The sequence below is a fragment of the Pleuronectes platessa genome, chromosome 9, assembly GCF_947347685.1.
Source record: "Pleuronectes platessa chromosome 9, fPlePla1.1, whole genome shotgun sequence".
Taxonomy (NCBI): domain Eukaryota; kingdom Metazoa; phylum Chordata; class Actinopteri; order Pleuronectiformes; family Pleuronectidae; genus Pleuronectes; species Pleuronectes platessa.
In genome coordinates this window covers 15,863,383-15,879,816 of record NC_070634.1, presented here as the reverse complement: position 1 = coordinate 15,879,816, position 16,434 = coordinate 15,863,383, and the positions used below count along the sequence as shown (strand labels likewise).

The following is a 16,434-nucleotide window of genomic DNA, read 5'->3' as shown; positions in this document are numbered from 1 at the left end:
TCACACCGTGTCAAATTGACGCTTGCTATTCAAATAGTCCTCTGCTATTTACTGCTTCGGCCCACCGCTGCATGTGATTGACACATCCTTGTGCTTTGTTGCCACAAGTGCTGATAGGAAGTTCACATTGCGAGTGGCCATCTGGGTGGTATATGGGTGAGGACAGCTGAGCACATCTCAGATGCTGCGACCCACTGTGCTGGTTTCACCGCTCTCAACAAGAATAGTACAGTGTGGATCTATGGGGGGGGGGAGCTTTAATTTTCTATTTGAATAAAATGAGAAAGCAAAAGTGGTTTAGAGCAAATGGATCGTTGCTGTTTTTACTGTTTTTAGTGCAGCTTTATTTCTAACCTTGTTCCAGCACATTCCGAGTCTGATGTAGAGACATCTACTACATAAGAAGAACCTCTGCTAGTCAGAGTGGATTGAGAGAGAGTTTGTCATCTGCAATTGACTCGTTTTTGGGGAACAACAGTAGTTTTGCTGAGGACAGGGACTCTTGAACTGTCTCACACACACACACACACACACGGATCATAAATACTTTTTTACACAAACAGACTTGAGAGCTACCTGGATATCGTCTTATTTCTCCTCCCTGACATCATCTGATGCTTCGACAAAGGGCTGAGATTACTGCCTTTTTCAGTTTTCAGGACAAAGATTTTTAAAAAGTTGGGTAATTGCAACCAGCTGCTTCATGCTTTTTGTCCGGGCATGATTTAGATTCACCCAAATGAATGCATGGATTAGGATTTCCGGAGCAGAGATGACGTAAAGCCACATTTAATTATCAGGAGATTCATTCAACTTTCACTTGAAAACTTGAACATTTCCACATTGTGCTCACTGATAAATGAAAGTTCAGCTTTGAGTCCACCACATGATTTAAACAGCACTGAAACTGCCTGAGAAGATTCCCATTAAAGCAGATTTTAGTATTGATACATGGACACACACACACACACACACACACAAACACACACATGTCAAAACCCAACCACACACACGTTCGTACCCACTCTCACTCCATCCCAGTGAGCAGGGGAATTCATTGTAATGGGGAACACGCAGCCCACTGTAGGACCAGCCTTCAACATGCAGCAGAGTCACACAGGATGATTTGTGGTGTGCTGCAGAAGCTCTGAAGGAGTCTCACAGTCTCACAATGACAACCTGAAAGTGGGGATGAATGTGAACAAACAATCGGACCCTCTAGGAGTTTCAAGCCCATGTATTTGTGTGTGTGTGTGTGTGTGTGCGCGAGTGTGTCCTTTCTCTCTTTCCTCCCTCTCTCTCCCAGCATCCCCTCCCTCTCCCCTCTAAACAGAACCACATTTTGCCATGCAGTGATCTGGCTACAGTGAAAACACACCACTGTCTGTGTGTATTGTGTGTTCAGAGCCCGGGGAAATACTTTTACTAGCCCTCCCCTTCCTCTCTTTTCTCCTTGCGCTCTTCCTCTCACTTGTCTCCCATCTCTTGTCTTACCATTACATACATTCGTATACACATATGTAAACACTCACACACACAGACGCACCACATGTCGACCTCCGGTGAATACAAGTGGGTCGAGGAGCCGTGTGTGGAGCCAATGGCAGCGTGCGCTGGTGATGTCACCGATTTTTCCGATCAGGGTCATTACAGGAGAAGAAGTTCTTTTGCTTTTCGTGTGCTGGACTCACGTTCGGAGGTTTGGCTCGCGACACGCTCGAAAGTGCAAACATGCGACACTAACATGTGTTTTCAAGATAACCAGTTGTATTGTCAGGCCTAATACTTGGTCAAACTTAGTTCTTGTGAGACTTGTGGCGACAGTTGTGTCGACCACTCGGGCTCACGAGGATAAAAGAAGGCTATTTGTTTTACATGGACCAGACTACATTATTATTACATGTGCCAGGCCCTAGGAGCAGGAACATGAGGGCTCGGTTGTGCCGTGGTTTGGTCGCTTGTAGCTCATGTGTCAGATTTGATTATGAGTATCATTAACAGATAAGGAGAAGGATACACTGGAATGCGATGTCTCCTTTTTGTTTGCGTGTGAGTGTATGCAAATGAAAATGATCTGTCCTTTAGTCAACACTTGTAATTGAATTCCTAAAGCGATGCCTGATCTCCCCCAGGGCTGGAAGAGAGAACCAGGCGAGACCTCCAGTGCCTGGCAGGTTGGGGCTTTCAGACTGTCTTCAGCCCCAGCCAGGAGAGACATCACTGAGCCAAATCACTTCCATGACAGCCTCTCTGCAGGGAGAGATGCATGGCCAGTATTAGTCATACTGTACTGCTGCCCATATAGTGGTGAACCATTTTTCTCATATATATATTCAGTATATTCCAATTCATGATGTAAAATAAACACTTGATACAGAAATTGTATATTTTTTGTTTGAAAAATGATTTTACAAACACATTCAAAATACAGCTAGTGTTCGCTTATTGCTTCCACCAACGGGGTTATGTTTTCATCTGTGTTTATTTGTTTGTCTTTTATTTAGCAGGATTGCATAAAAATAACAGGAGGGATCACCACAAACCTTGGTTGAAAGATTCTTTTCACTTTCTTGAACATTGTTAGATAGGATTGTCTCAATGTTTTAACCAATTTTCCCAGGCAACAATTTAATGGATATAGATTTGGTGTGGCTTGAATGAATTAAAGGCAACTGTTGGGCCTTGGTTGAGGCAAGAACTCTATGTAGTGCCATTCCAGTTGCGATATGTGAAAGTGGTGAACCAGCTTTCAGTGGATCTTGTGTATCTTTACCATGTATTTACAACAAGATGAGAAGTTTTAGTGGCATTGATGTGTTAAAACTACGATATGAAAAGGAGAAAACTTTCACAATTAGGGAAGACATGCTTGAATTTGCAGGGTTAAAGAAAGAGAGACATTGGAGGACCAATAGGTTTTAGTTAAATGAAGCGCTTATGTGGTTCATTGAAGCATCAAAGCAATGAAATAAAGAAATCAGAGATCTTGTCGTTTGTGCACATCGCTGACTGTAACGGTTCCCACTATTCCACACTGGATTTATTCACACGCCGGGTCTGGAGCTCGTAGTAGGTTTTGGCAGAGGGTAACCTTAAGGTCACGAGAGCGTGGAGATGTGTGAGTGCATACATAGTGTCGGTGTGTATGTGTATATTTACATGGTAAGGCGGGGCTGGGGGTTTGGCGGTTGGTTTTGTAGTGTCATCATGGTCTTTTTGGTTTGTGGTTGGAGGTCTGTGGGGTCAGGGTGGAGTGTGGCTGGGTCTAGAGATGGTCCCAGCTGGAAATCCTGTGGTCAGCCGGTGGTTTTTTTCCTGGATGGATGGAAATGTGATCTCTGCACCACACACATAAAGAAACAAACAAACGAACATGTACATGTACGCCGTCTGTAAGTGGAAAACAGAGACAGATAGAAACTGACAGACTGACAGACAGACAGACAGACAGACAGACAGATCTAGATAGATAGATAGATAGATAGATACATACATACATACATACATACATACATACATACATACATAGACAGACAGACAGACAGACAGACAGACAGACAGACAGATAGATAGATAGATAGATAGATAGATAGATAGATAGATAGATAGATAGATAGATAGATAGATAGATAGATACATTGATAGATAGATAGATACATAGATAGATAGATAGATAGATAGTTTTCCCTCTGTACAACCCTCCCCCATTTCCCTCTGTCACACTTCCCACCATACCTGACTTCTTCCATCTTTCTTTCCATCATTTGCTTACATGGTAGGCATTTCTTGCCTCACCATACCTGCAGTGCTCTTTGTAAAGACCTGTGCAGCTGTGCTGCCCCAGTGATGCAGTGGGAGAGGAATGTAGAACTTCAAAGTTTAACACGACTGGAGACAAAGAATGGCAGTGTTCAGAGGGGATGAGAATATGTGATCTCATAAAATGGCACACAAACACATTGGTCCTTTCATGCAAGGTTAGACTGCTGAGGATGAGGAGGAGGTGGAGGGAAGACCTGCCTCACATGTTCCCTGCCTGCTTTGTGGGAACCAGAGGAGGAAGAGGCGGACCCATGTACACGTGATGTTGCTCTCCAGTGATCGAGCACATTGTAACTCTGCACAGCTCGTTTGGCCATGGTTAAATGACTGTTAAAACATACAGAGGGGAGATGGATGGAGAAAGGTTTATGGCAGACTCTGGCTTTAGTGGGCCACGGAGCAAAAGCTTCAGGAGGAGAGTTGTGAAATTCCATAACCCTTGTAACTGCAAAATTCAAAGGTTGGAGCCCCTGTAACAGAAAGAAATGAAAAGTCAAAAGAGGCAAAGAGAGAAATGCAACGAGCTTCCAAGAGAGCGGAAAGAATCCTCAGACTGCTTGCTTAAAGTTTGAGGGACTAATGGTTTTCAGATGTGCGCAGCGACTTTTGTATTTTCAAAGAAGCATAAAACATTCTCTCTCAGAGGAATCCAAACAACGGCTGGAATTCACAGACTTCAAATTCACAACATCAGTTATAGCTAAATTTTTATCTCAGGATCGCTCGTGTTGCTAATATTGTGTGTCTTACATCCACAGACGAGCCTGTATTTTTTTTAAACAATCTTTCAGGTTCTGGGCTCCATACTTTTCTGTTGCGTTGATTCTTTCTCTTTGGGAGAGCTGTAAGTGGGTATGAGGGGGGGGGGGGGGGTTGTGTTCCCCCTATTTCCTGTTCAGACCTTGAGAGCTGGGACTTGGACGAGGGGAGTCATTTCTCGCTCCAGCTGTAAAGTTGAGACTCCAAAGAGAGGCGACGCTGGTGTGCTGTGGTTTCCCCCAGCCACATGCACAGTGCGGCAACTGTGACCATCCTGTTTCCATTATCAGAGGGTTTATGCCACATTTATAACATCATGTTGAAATGAGAGTAGCATGTAATGTAAATAAAGAGTTGAATTAAAAAAAATAAAAAGTCTGGTATCCAAGCAAATAAACACATTCCTTTAATTTTTGAAGTTTAACTTTAAACAGACAAAAGCTGACAGTAGGACAGTTAGATGGACAGTTACTGAGTAATGTAGATCAAGGTTGTGGTATTATTGGTATGGAAATAAATCCTCACTGTTCGTTATATTGCTTTCATAAACCATCTGCCATTCTCATATCCAAGAAGGAAGACATCTAAAAAGGCTCCCAGGTTTTTTCTTTTGATCCGCCCTTTAAGACCTCCTTCCTGTGTCCTGACCACTAAACCACTTTTCTCCGAATACCCATCATGCATGTTCAGTGATTCAAAGCCATGACGGTTCATCATTAACTATGGAAAATGTCCAGAGGTCTGCCTTTCACATATGAAGAAGTTAGCAGGAGATTGTCCGGGTCAGATGGATTCACAACAACAGGAAAATATCCGGAAGACTCAGTTGAGGTGTGGCCCCTTAGTAGAGCAGGCAGAAGGCAGGAGGCAAGACATGACATACAAATTCTGCTGCATAAAAAGTTTTTGTTCACAGCACTTCGACCCCAGCGTCAGCTTTTATCACCCAAAGCTTTTGTTTCCTGTAGTCCCTCCAATTTAACTCCTTCATCTGCGTCTCCTACGTGTATGCTTTCAATCCGTCAAGACAAGCTCGGACATTCTCTCGAGATTTTGCCAGGGGCCTTGCAGGAGATCCTTTATAATAATTTCTGGAAAATGTCTGAAAGCAGCACAATGGTTCTAAAATGAATGAATTTTAATCTTTTTTTATTGTTCACAGTCTACCCAAGAATACAGCTATACTGCAGACAAGTCATGTGAGTGCAATGGGATTGCATCAAAAGCTTGCGCAACCTACTTTACTGTAATCCTATTCAATAAATAGGCTCAGCTAATAAAACCCACCAAGAATTTCCCCCAACCCTCGCCTCTGCGGTGAGTTTGAGGCTGCCCATACTGAGGTGTGGTCCTTCAAACTGGCTTACACAAAAAGGAAAAGGGTGAAAAATGGAGCCATATCCTCTTTCTTGCATTGGCTCTTGGGGATGGGGGGATGGGCAGCATCGGAAATGGTGTCTGGATTACAGAGCAATCTGTCAAGCGCAAAGTGTAACAACCTTGATATGTCTTTCCTCCCCTCCTCTTTAAATCCTTTCACTTCAGCACGATTTTCATAAACTTTCCATTTCTATTCCAGTCGAAGCATAATGCTGAGATACATATATACACGTATGAGCTTTATTGTGGTCTTAGGTTAAAATACTTAAATTTCAACATTTTAACATTTAAAAGAAGATGTAATCAAAGAGGATTCTGTATGTACAAGACGTGGAGGAAACAATCATAGTCCAGACGTTATTTGTCACGTCCTAATGTCATCCCGTCTGTGACAAGGTCTTGGATTGCACACTGCACCTTTTGGTTCAAGTTTATCACGGACTTCTCTACCCTTGAGAATTAGTTCTTCATAGACTCAGCCTAGGGTGATTGATGAGTCTTTCTCAATTTAGCTTCAAACATTGCACAGTTGACACAACAAGTTGAGACAAGTTTTCTTTATTCACCTAAAACAGCTTCAAAGACACCATCACTGAGAACCTGACTGAGAACAAATGGAAGTGTTTCAGAAGGAGGAAGCAACAAACCTCTCCTGGTGACGGTGTGTTGACTTTTGTTGGCTGGACTGCAAACGCCATATGACGTCTGCCGCTGACTGGCTGTGATGAAGCTCTGCCATTGGTCAGATGAATGCCACATGACTGAGTGGTGAGGTTATACCATTGGTTGGCCGTTCGAGTATTGGACCTTCTCTTTTAACCATTGCTCTTTCAAAAGGATTTGGTGCAAATTTATGTTACGTCATCAGAGTTCATTTACAGGCAGTGTTAGCAACTTCGCCTTTCTTACCCTGAATCTAGAACCTAGCAACAAATATGGCGACTTTTTTTGATAAATCTGAGCTACTTAATGTCTATGAGAGTATCCACTAGTAGTCTTACATGTATTAATCTCTGTATGTCCATACAGACACTTAAAAAGCAGATCATGAGATAATTAATATATGAGAGAAAATCACTTTATATAACTCATTGCTGTGATACAGATAGGTCGATAAACTAAATGCAGACTGTGTCATTGGATTCCCAGTATTAAATGTGAAACTGGCAGCTCAGCCCTGGAAATGAAAACGCTCGGCCAAGTAAAATTTCTGTCTAAACCCTTTACCAGCACAATAAATGCAGGCAAGATTGACAAATTTGCTCCACCTGGACACTTGATGTCTCCCATTACAAACATCTTTCGATCCCTGTCAGCTAAGAATAGATGTTTATCTATAAGTGTTTACTTGCCGTCCGCAGGACAGATGAAAATAACTTTGGGAAATCTGATCATCAAAGCCAAAGGATTGAACATAATATGATTTCCTTCCAAAACTTTGAACCAATATCTAATTTTCTGAATCATTCCAGCCCACTAAGCCAATTTATAATCAGGCCAAATAGCATGAAAGTTATGCTTCACCTCATTTTGCCTGACCACAGCAACAGGCCACTGGGCATCTGTGTGTCCACTCGAGTGTGTGTATATGTGTAACTATAAACCTGTGCATGTGCATCTGTGTGTGCACATATTGCATTTGTCAGTGCATGGGTTGGAAAAGCCACAAAAAGCGTTTTATGAGTCGGAAACTCTAGCAAGGCAGGTGTACTCGGGACAAATGGGGGAACAGGACATCTAGCATGCAGCCAGCCTGCTAGATGTCCTGTTCTGCTGCTGCTGCACTGAGATCATAAGAGGTTTGCACAACAGATGCTGAGATACTTGAAACATCCTCTTAACCTACACTCAAAAAAATAATTCCTTGAATTTACTTAAAAAAATCATGGAAAGAATTTCCACATGATTAAATGGGTTTCTTTCAGCATAAAGCAATTATGTTGGTCTAACGTAATTTTCTTAGGTTGGGTTAGTGTTATATCTTACAGTTGATTCAACTTAGTTTGTTGAATTAGATCCAACTTGATTTAATAGTTAGTCTAATTAAGACTAACTTAATTCAATAGAGTTTATCCAACTGATTTCAAATTAATACAATTTAAACTATTAAATTGAGTTAATCTATCCCAAAAAAATTAAGTTGGCCCAACATAATTGCTTAGTGCTAAAACAAAGCCTTTTAATCACGTGGAAATTCTTTCCATGATTTAATTAAGTAAATTCAAACCATAGCTTTCAAGTGCAAACAATGTGACTAGTAACAAAACCAAATTAAATGTTTAAAAGGCTGGAAACAAGACAAGACAAACTGTGGATGAGGCAATCAAATTGTATTTCTTCAAAAGAACAAAGTTCAACACTTTCAGGTGCTTGAAAACAACATAAAAAAATACTTTCTCTTAACATCAACACATTGCTTCCCTTATTTTTCAAAGTGCAAGAAAAGTTAACACTTTCAGGTGCTTGTAAATATAAAAAAATATACTTTCCCATTTTTGAGAACACGCACACACACACATATATATATATATATATATAAAGAAGCAAATTCACAAAAGTAGAGTGATTTAGTGAACAGTAGAGTGCTTTTAAGAAATGGGGGGCTGTCTAGTAGCCATCACATATTACAGGACTCCATTAGAATATCATGGCCGAGGGAATGGTCACAGATAGAAAGTTTTGGAAAGATCTAATTCAACAAATTTCTAAAATGTTTTAAAGCGATCGGGTAACCCCCGACGCTATATTAGCCGATCAAGGCTTACGATTGATCAGTACCCCCCTCAATCAGGACTGACAATGTCGCAGACCCGATTTTTCTGTCGATTGTTGGGCGGGGCCAGGGCATAAATTTGACGAGAACCTTGCAGTGTGAGGCCAGCATTAGACTCACATTTCCCTTGAAACATTTCACATTCCACTTCAACATCAGACCAACATATTTAGAATGTAACAGTGAACATTAACATCAGAAACAGAGGTTCAATGAATTGAAGCCTGCTCAGTGTCAAAACTTGAACATTATAAACAAAACACTGCTTCACTTATTTTTAAAGTGCCAAAAATTTTTTACTTTACCTTAGTAACAAAAAAAAAACATTTCACAGTTAGGGATATTATTACATAAAAACCAACAGTGGGCAATCTAAAACATTGTCAAGGAAAAACATTTTTACTTTAGAGAATCATTGAAAACCTTACAGTCGGAGTATTTTAACTTCAATTATGTTTTGATTGAACGAGATTTTTTACTGATTTAAAGCAATCTAAAGCAATCACAGGGTGATTTCCTAAGGTGAGGATGAGCTCAGTCATGTACCTTGTGTGGTTATTAACGGGAAAGCAATGTTTTGAGAGCTTGCACTTTTGCGGAAAGTTTATTTCCATCTAGTTTCATAATGATCTTCTGCAGAGCTTCAAAGGTGTATCTTAGTTCTCTGGGGTAGCTCAGGTTTAGAGCATAGACGAGCGCAAGCAACATTGCCACTGCAAAAGGCACATACCTCAACTCATGCAACACCATTACACCCTCCAGAATAATTCCGACATCCTCTGGGTTCTCACTGGGCCCTGCACCGTGGTGTCGAATGACAAAAACTCCAAAGACCGTCTCTGCCATAGCCGCCAGACTGCTTTCATCATCGCTCTGTAATTAAGAAAAAAATTAAATTTAATAAGAGAAATAATGTTTCATTTATGTGCATTATATTCCATATCTTACAGCACGTGGCATTTTTACACTATTAATGTAAAACAGCTATCCCCAACCATCTTCAAATAATCAAAGTAAATGCATTCCAAATGTTTTTGGAGCTGATATTTTGAAAGTTTTAAGGGCTATATGAATTAAGGGGAAAATTAACCATGATCATCCCCAGTGAAGATTAAGTTAAATCAACATACCAGGTATTCTTTCACCAGCTTCTCTGGATCTTCATTCAAGTAGACGCAAAGACTTTTCAGTATGCATTCTCTTCTGACATCAATGCTGTCAGTCTAAGGTTGCAGATTAGAGAGAATATGGGAAAAAAGAAAAAACACATTAGGAAAAACATCAACACCAGCCAGCAGAGTTGTTTTCACACACCGGATGCAAGATTCACAGGTCATCACAACATGATAAGCATTAAGAAGCTAGAATAGATGTGTAATTATTATAAATATGAGTATATAACATGAGTCACTTCTCCATTATCATACCTCAGTCATGGGTACCATGATGCTTCTGATCTGTTTCCCTTGAACTCCGCCTTTCTTGGCAAACAACTTGATTAGGTCTGCAGAGTAAGCATCCAACTCAGAGAAGAACTTTGACTCTAAATGGAGTGTTGTGATTCTCTTGAATTCCAAACACACCTACAAATTGGGAAAGATAAAAAAATAAAAATTAGTTTGGCTTTTTTGATTTCAGTGGTACATGTTTGGTTTATCAATATTAGTTTTCTCCATTCAAATTCCACGGTCAGAGCCAGTGAACCTTTACCAGTTTATGAAATACATCAGTCTGCAAATAGGTGTCTCTATATAGCTCACACTGTAAAAAGTGAAAGAGGATGTTCCTTCACACAGTCATTTACTTACCTCATGCACATTGAAGAGAGCCGGCCACCTCGTTGTGAATTCAGCTATCATTGGTGCCTCCCGAACTACTTCTTGCCTCCTGTAAGCAAAGGTCTTGTCCATCATTTTCGCCACATTCTCCTCATTGTTTCTTTTCTTCACTTCTGAGAGGAGGGCCACTCTTAGTCCTTCTTGTGTCTCGGCAGTTTCACCAGACGGGTAGGCAGGGCAGTAATTCACTTCTGCTTTTTTTGGTCTCTTTACACCATAAGCAGGACTGCATTTGCCACCAGGTTTGTGTGTTAGGGCATTTACTGTGACTTCTGGGCAGCCAAGCCGCCTGAGCTTTGTTCGGTAGTTACCAAGTTTATATTTCAAGCTCGTCTTCCAGCCGCCAAATCCAGTGACTGAGCCTGGTTCTTTCAAACATGGATGTGCTGATACAAGAGCTTCAGCTACCTCCTCAAACTCACGGTCGGAGAGGTACACTTTGTACTTCACAATAGTTTCAGTCAAGCCATCAAGAATGGCTGACTTAAGTTGGGTATCAGGACTTAACAAAGTTCCAGTTTCTTTAAAAGCAGTGTTGGCCCTGTCCAGCTGCAGCTCAGCATCATAGGAGAACCGGGGAACAGTGAAGATAATGGGCCATCCAGAGGATCTTGAGGAAGTGGACTCCGGTGAAGACAGTATTTCTGTATCCTGTGAGCTACCCGAAGAAAGGGACGAGGAGTCATGTGGAGATCGAATGGTGGCAGCAGCAGCTGGGTAGGGAGGGGGCCGAGAGCCATCATGCTGGACAGTAGTAATGGAATTAAATATGACCTTGATGGTACTTTTGTCCTGGACATCTGACATTGACAGCAAGTTGGTGAATTCATTCCCAAACTCGTAATCCATGTATTGAAGTCTGAAGTCCCCTTCTACTCCACACTGCTGCTTTATTTGGTCCGCAAGGTCACTGATAGAGTCTGGTATCCCGCCAGGAAGGATCAATCTCTGGGAATTATTCTCTCCCAGAATGATTCGGAACTTAACTGGATCAGTCATTTCACCGCAGTCTGCAAATGAGGAAAGAGAAGATTAGGCTCAAATGTTTCAACAAAAATTGGTCAGAAATTCAAAAAACAATGCTAGAGCAAAGCCATTTGACATTCATTATATAAACATTAACATACCTTATGTGATAATATGTCTTTTTAATGTCACCATTCTGAGAGGTCCAACAAAGTAGTCGGACAAAGGGTAGTCATCAGCCAGTTCATCAAGCTCAATCAAAACCGTTTCTCTGGCTGGACATGCACTCAGCTCAAAGGCTCTGAAATGTTCCCTGTACCATCCAAAAAGCCTTCTTGCGATGAAACACAGTTTCTCCTGCAAAACACAAATCTGAACTATCTCTGCGAAATCAGGCAGGCCACTTGAAGATCCATGAGCGACTATCATTCCATTTCTGAAATTTACACCTTTGCTTGACACACACTTAGTAAGGTGGACTTCAGTCGTACCGGGGAATTTCTGCTCAATAGTATGAACTACTTCATGTTTCAAAACATCGACAGAAACGGTTGAGACATTTGCTACCTCTAGGGCAGTTTTTTCAAAACTACACAATCTCAAATGATGTGAAATCATGAGCTGATGCTTAACAGCTAGCGAGAGGGGCACATTTTTAAAGCAATTGGTATGTCGTGCAACCTGCTTAAAAAAACTGTGCTTAGCCTCAAATCGCATGGTCCAGTGCCCCACAAGAGGACCAAACATCCTGATCAGCTGGGGATAGTGCTCCAAATAATGATGTTTTGGAAGGAGCTGCATTTCAGGGAACAGTTCTTGGTATTTTTGTCTGTGCTCTGAAATTTTGCCCTCAAGATAGGCAATGGACTCATCTGTGTGTGTTGGAACAACGACAAGCTCTACAATGTCTTTCAAGTCCATAAGTATTTGCCACGCCATTTCACCCTCAGGCACCAGATGACCAACTATGAATGGTAATAGTCGCAACAGAGCCCAGTTTTCATGAGCATTCCCACCAATTGTTTTCCTTGTTGAAAACATATGTGGGATCACATGTGGCTTGTTGGTCTTGTCTCCCCACTTGTAAGGGAAATGCAATATGGACTGGTTGAGGGTTTGTAGACTGAAATATTTTTTGGATATCAGCAATGCCAAGCACCGTGCAAGCTCTACCGGCACTATGCCCTCGAAAACATCATGCATAAGATCTGGGGGATAACCTGTGAGAACACTGAAGTGGGAAAGAGTTTTGGTGATAACACAATGGCCTTTCACTCCGTAACAACTTGCACCGTTCTCCTTAGCTGATTTCACATGAGAGTCATGGAGTTCCTTTGTTCGGAGACTAAATGCACCGGACTTTACATCTTTTGTTTGGATGTCTTTTCTTGTTCCTGTGCAAAATCGACAGATATACCCACCAGAAAAGCTCTCGTTGAAACCAGCTAAACCGTGAGCACCCAGGTTATCTGCTGCAACAACCTGAATCGTTCCTTTTAGACATTTTCCGAGCAATGGAATGAAAACTCCCTCTTCTTCCAGAGTTTTCATATCTCGAAGTAGAGGGTGTAAGACACTGTCAAAACCATGCTTTTTCACATCATCAGATTTACACAGGACTGCCAAGTAAATTGAGTCAAGTGATGAATGTGAACCTGGAGGCAAATTACTCAAGGTCCAGTAGATTCCACAAAGCTTATGTTTCCTGCGTGAAGTACCCAGGGGATTGCAGATCTCAAAGTCATCTACATATAAAGTTATCAAAATTCTCACCTCATCCCCGGACAGAAAACTGTTCGCCTGGAAGTGAGAACCATCCTGAGAAGATTTATAAGTTTGCGGCTCAGTATGCTGCCTATTAGTCTGCTGTGCTTTGTGGTTTTCAACTACCCTGTCCACAAAATCGCTTCTATCAAAGAGCTGCTGCAAAGACTTCAGTATAGGCACATATTGAAAACTTTGTTTTTCCTTGGCATCAAGTATGTACTCAATGGGCTCTACAACCTTAAAGTGTTTTTTATAATACTGGTTGCGAAGATAAGATGTGCTCAGGGGACCATCTTTCCCTATGGCTTTGAGCAAGGGGTTAGATGTGCCCAGAGCAGTGGCTACTTCAGTTAACACAGCTACATCAGTTGTGGTACTATGTTTCTGAAATACAGTCTCAAGAACGTTAATGGAGAGAGGCAATGTTGCTGAACTTGACAAGTAATGCAATTCCTCTAAAAACTCATCCAGTTTTCTGCCTGGCACATGTGCAAAATGCTCCAACTTGAGCAATGCTGCAGCAAAACTTTGTTCAATTACTTCAGGCAAGTTCTTGTTTAAATCCACATCAGTACTTGCACATGCAGGATCTGCTTCTACTGCAGAGTCATCCAGATGATATGCATCTTCCTCTGGACTATCAGAGGAAACTGGATTGGTTGTAACTACACCTGGCTTGAAATTTTTCAAGGTATGTGGGTTGTGCTTTCTGTTTTTGTGAGAGTGAAAGGTTCCGTATACATTTGTTTTAAAACTGCAACCCATAAACATACATGTAACAGTTTCATTACTCTTCAAATGAGTGCCAATGTGTATGAAATAATCCTTTTCAGTAGATAGACTTCTGCAAGTGCATAACGTGCATCTGAATGTTGACAGTTCCAGCAGCTCTTGGGAATTTTGTTTAGGATGGACTCTACTTAAATGAATATGCATAGCATTCCATGTCTTAAAAGTACATGGGCAGTTTGTGTGTGGGCACGGGTAGCACTGCCTTTGACGGTGTTGTAGTCTCAGATGTTTCAGTAGGTCATATCTAGAAGATATAGATTTGCTACACAGCTTACAATTCCACATTTGCCCCACCCCCCTAAAAAACACATCACATTTTTGACGATGGACGAGAAAGGTTTCTGCTGCTCTAGTTAACAAAAAAAAGACAAGGCAATTTGGCAGATATACTTATATAAAGAAACTTTATGATGGCCTTCTTTACCTGAATTCAGACAGGTTGGACAACAGACACAGGTGCAGTCGGATAGGAGACTCTTGTGGTCGGACAGCCGTCACAGCACACTCACAAATTTCTGTAATACATTTAGAGAGATTGATCAGTTAACATGAAGTTATCATTAAATAATTGGAAAAACACATCCACATGAGTACATAAACACACACAAGCAAGAGCTAGATGCAGAGGTAGAAAAGGGTGAGTGTAAGGAAGAGATAGGGAGAAATGGAAACAGACGAAGGGAGGGAGAGAGAGACAGAAAGGCTAATGCAAAGGAGAGGAAAATAGAAATACTTAAACATACTACAAAGACATTTGATTTTACATGGGAAGTTACTGTTCGTGTAGAGTTATTATAATTCTATCAGCAGGTTGAATAACACAGCAGGAGCTGGCAACAATGATCCATCTGATTCAGCATTAAAACAGAAGAAAAAGAGCTGACAACATTTCAATGTCACATTCTCTGGTTAAACGTGTTCAAATGCATTATTTACTTTTTTTTTGCTAATGGATCATAGAGGCTGGAAAGAAAAATACGGGAAAACGTGACATTATACAGATGTAGACAAATTCCAGTAAATAGAACGCAACGTTGTTAGGATACGCAGCGTTCGTGGACGGGACGTTTCACGTGTCTGCATGCATGAGTCACGTGCTACGCCATGCTCGACTCGTTTTTACTTCAACTCGTTAACTCGTCACACTGTCCCCATGCGCTGACGTTACTCACTATTTCTGCCAGCAAATGTTCCCTCGTGATAAAGTAAGCCGAGTGTAGCCGTAATGGCGCTCTGCTCCCCGGAACCGGAGTTCACACAAGCCGCGTCTTCTCTGATGTAGCCGCTGATTAATCACATGTATTGTGTGTCCTTCTCACACGATGTAACGTTATTCTTCAGTTCAATGCATATATGAAAGTGTTTGAGTAACTATCTTTCAAGCTATAGAGGCACAACTAGCAACACAAAACACCGTGTTAACTCGCCATGTGTGACGGACGACTTTCTAAGTTTGATAAAAACCCGCTAACAGCGAGTAACAAATACACCGCTGGGTTCTAATACCGTGGAAGATGAACCGACTAACAGCTGATGAGATTTCTGAACAATATTTCGCTCGCATATGATTGGATGGAAATTGATTTTCTCTTACCTTCTCCGTGTGCGCCTGACGAACACATCCGGTAACGTACCTGACTTCCGGTATTTTTCTTCTCGCGATGCGTAATGGAGGTGTGTTCTCGCGACGATGCCGTGCTTCTGGCGCAGAAACTCGAACATATCAGTTCATATCAACGTGATTTAATCGTGTTAAAGCGAAGTTGTTGAATATTTAGCAAATCCAACGCAATTTTATTACGTTCATCTTGCAAACATGAATTATTTAATTCGAAATACTCTTTTAATTCAAGTAAATAGGACAGCCACCCAATATCCTTTTTTTGAGTGTACCTGTCTATCAGCATTCCTTCCACCTTTCATCCATCCCGCTGGTCCTTCCTGCGGTTGTCTTCCTCCTTGTTGGGTTGCAGCTGTTTTTCCGGGGGAATAACAGAGGTGAGGACAAAAGCAGAGGAGAGGCAAGTGTGTGATGTGTGTGCAGAGACGGACAACCAAAACAAGAGGATGAAGAGTGGGAGAAAGAGGGAAGAGAGGGATCAAACATATGAAACAGATTCTTCGAAAGACATAGTCACACTTGCTCTGGGAAAACAAAACATAAACTGTTTAAGTTCTAACAAAACAAGTCAGAAGAATCTCCATCCTCTTTATGATTAACTGAAGTCATGTTCCACTGTCAACACAAACAGATGCTGTTCCCTACGCCTATCTGTGAGACATTTGTTTAGGGTCAAACCTCTCTTGCTCTGAGACACGCAACAGAGGCTCGTATCA

At 41.4% G+C, this 16,434-nt stretch overlaps 1 protein-coding gene across 3 annotated transcripts; it reads right to left on the bottom strand.

The window, feature by feature from the left end:
- Window positions 1-8,274: 8,274 nt before the first annotated feature.
- Window positions 8,275-15,761, bottom strand: LOC128448677 (uncharacterized). 3 transcript variants are annotated; one of them, XM_053431447.1, is made up of 6 exons: window positions 15,692-15,761; window positions 14,522-14,612; window positions 10,543-11,582; window positions 10,162-10,317; window positions 9,865-9,957; window positions 8,275-9,607 (listed from the first exon to the last, which is right to left on the bottom strand). In XM_053431447.1, exons 3-6 carry the CDS (start codon window positions 11,569-11,571, stop codon window positions 9,293-9,295), a joined length of 1,593 nt encoding a protein of 530 aa, XP_053287422.1. In that variant the 5' UTR covers window positions 11,572-11,582; window positions 14,522-14,612; window positions 15,692-15,761; the 3' UTR covers window positions 8,275-9,292. The 3 variants fall into 3 exon arrangements, with proteins under 3 accessions (XP_053287422.1, XP_053287423.1, XP_053287424.1); XM_053431448.1 differs by lacking the exon at window positions 15,692-15,761 and adding an exon at window positions 15,604-15,655; XM_053431449.1 differs by lacking the exon at window positions 15,692-15,761 and adding an exon at window positions 15,270-15,562.
- Window positions 15,762-16,434: the final 673 nt, after the last annotated feature.

Excerpts from the sequence above, each read along its gene's own strand:
- LOC128448677 (XM_053431447.1), bottom strand. The coding sequence starts at position 11,571 with ATGACTGATCCAGTTAAGTTCCGAATCATTCTGGGAGAGAATAATTCC. Across the intron at positions 10,318-10,542 it reads CTCTCTTCAATGTGCATGAG|GTGTGTTTGGAATTCAAGAG; the intron begins GTAAGTAAATGA and ends CCCAATTTGTAG. Across the intron at positions 9,958-10,161 it reads TCATGGTACCCATGACTGAG|ACTGACAGCATTGATGTCAG; the intron begins GTATGATAATGG and ends CTGCAACCTTAG.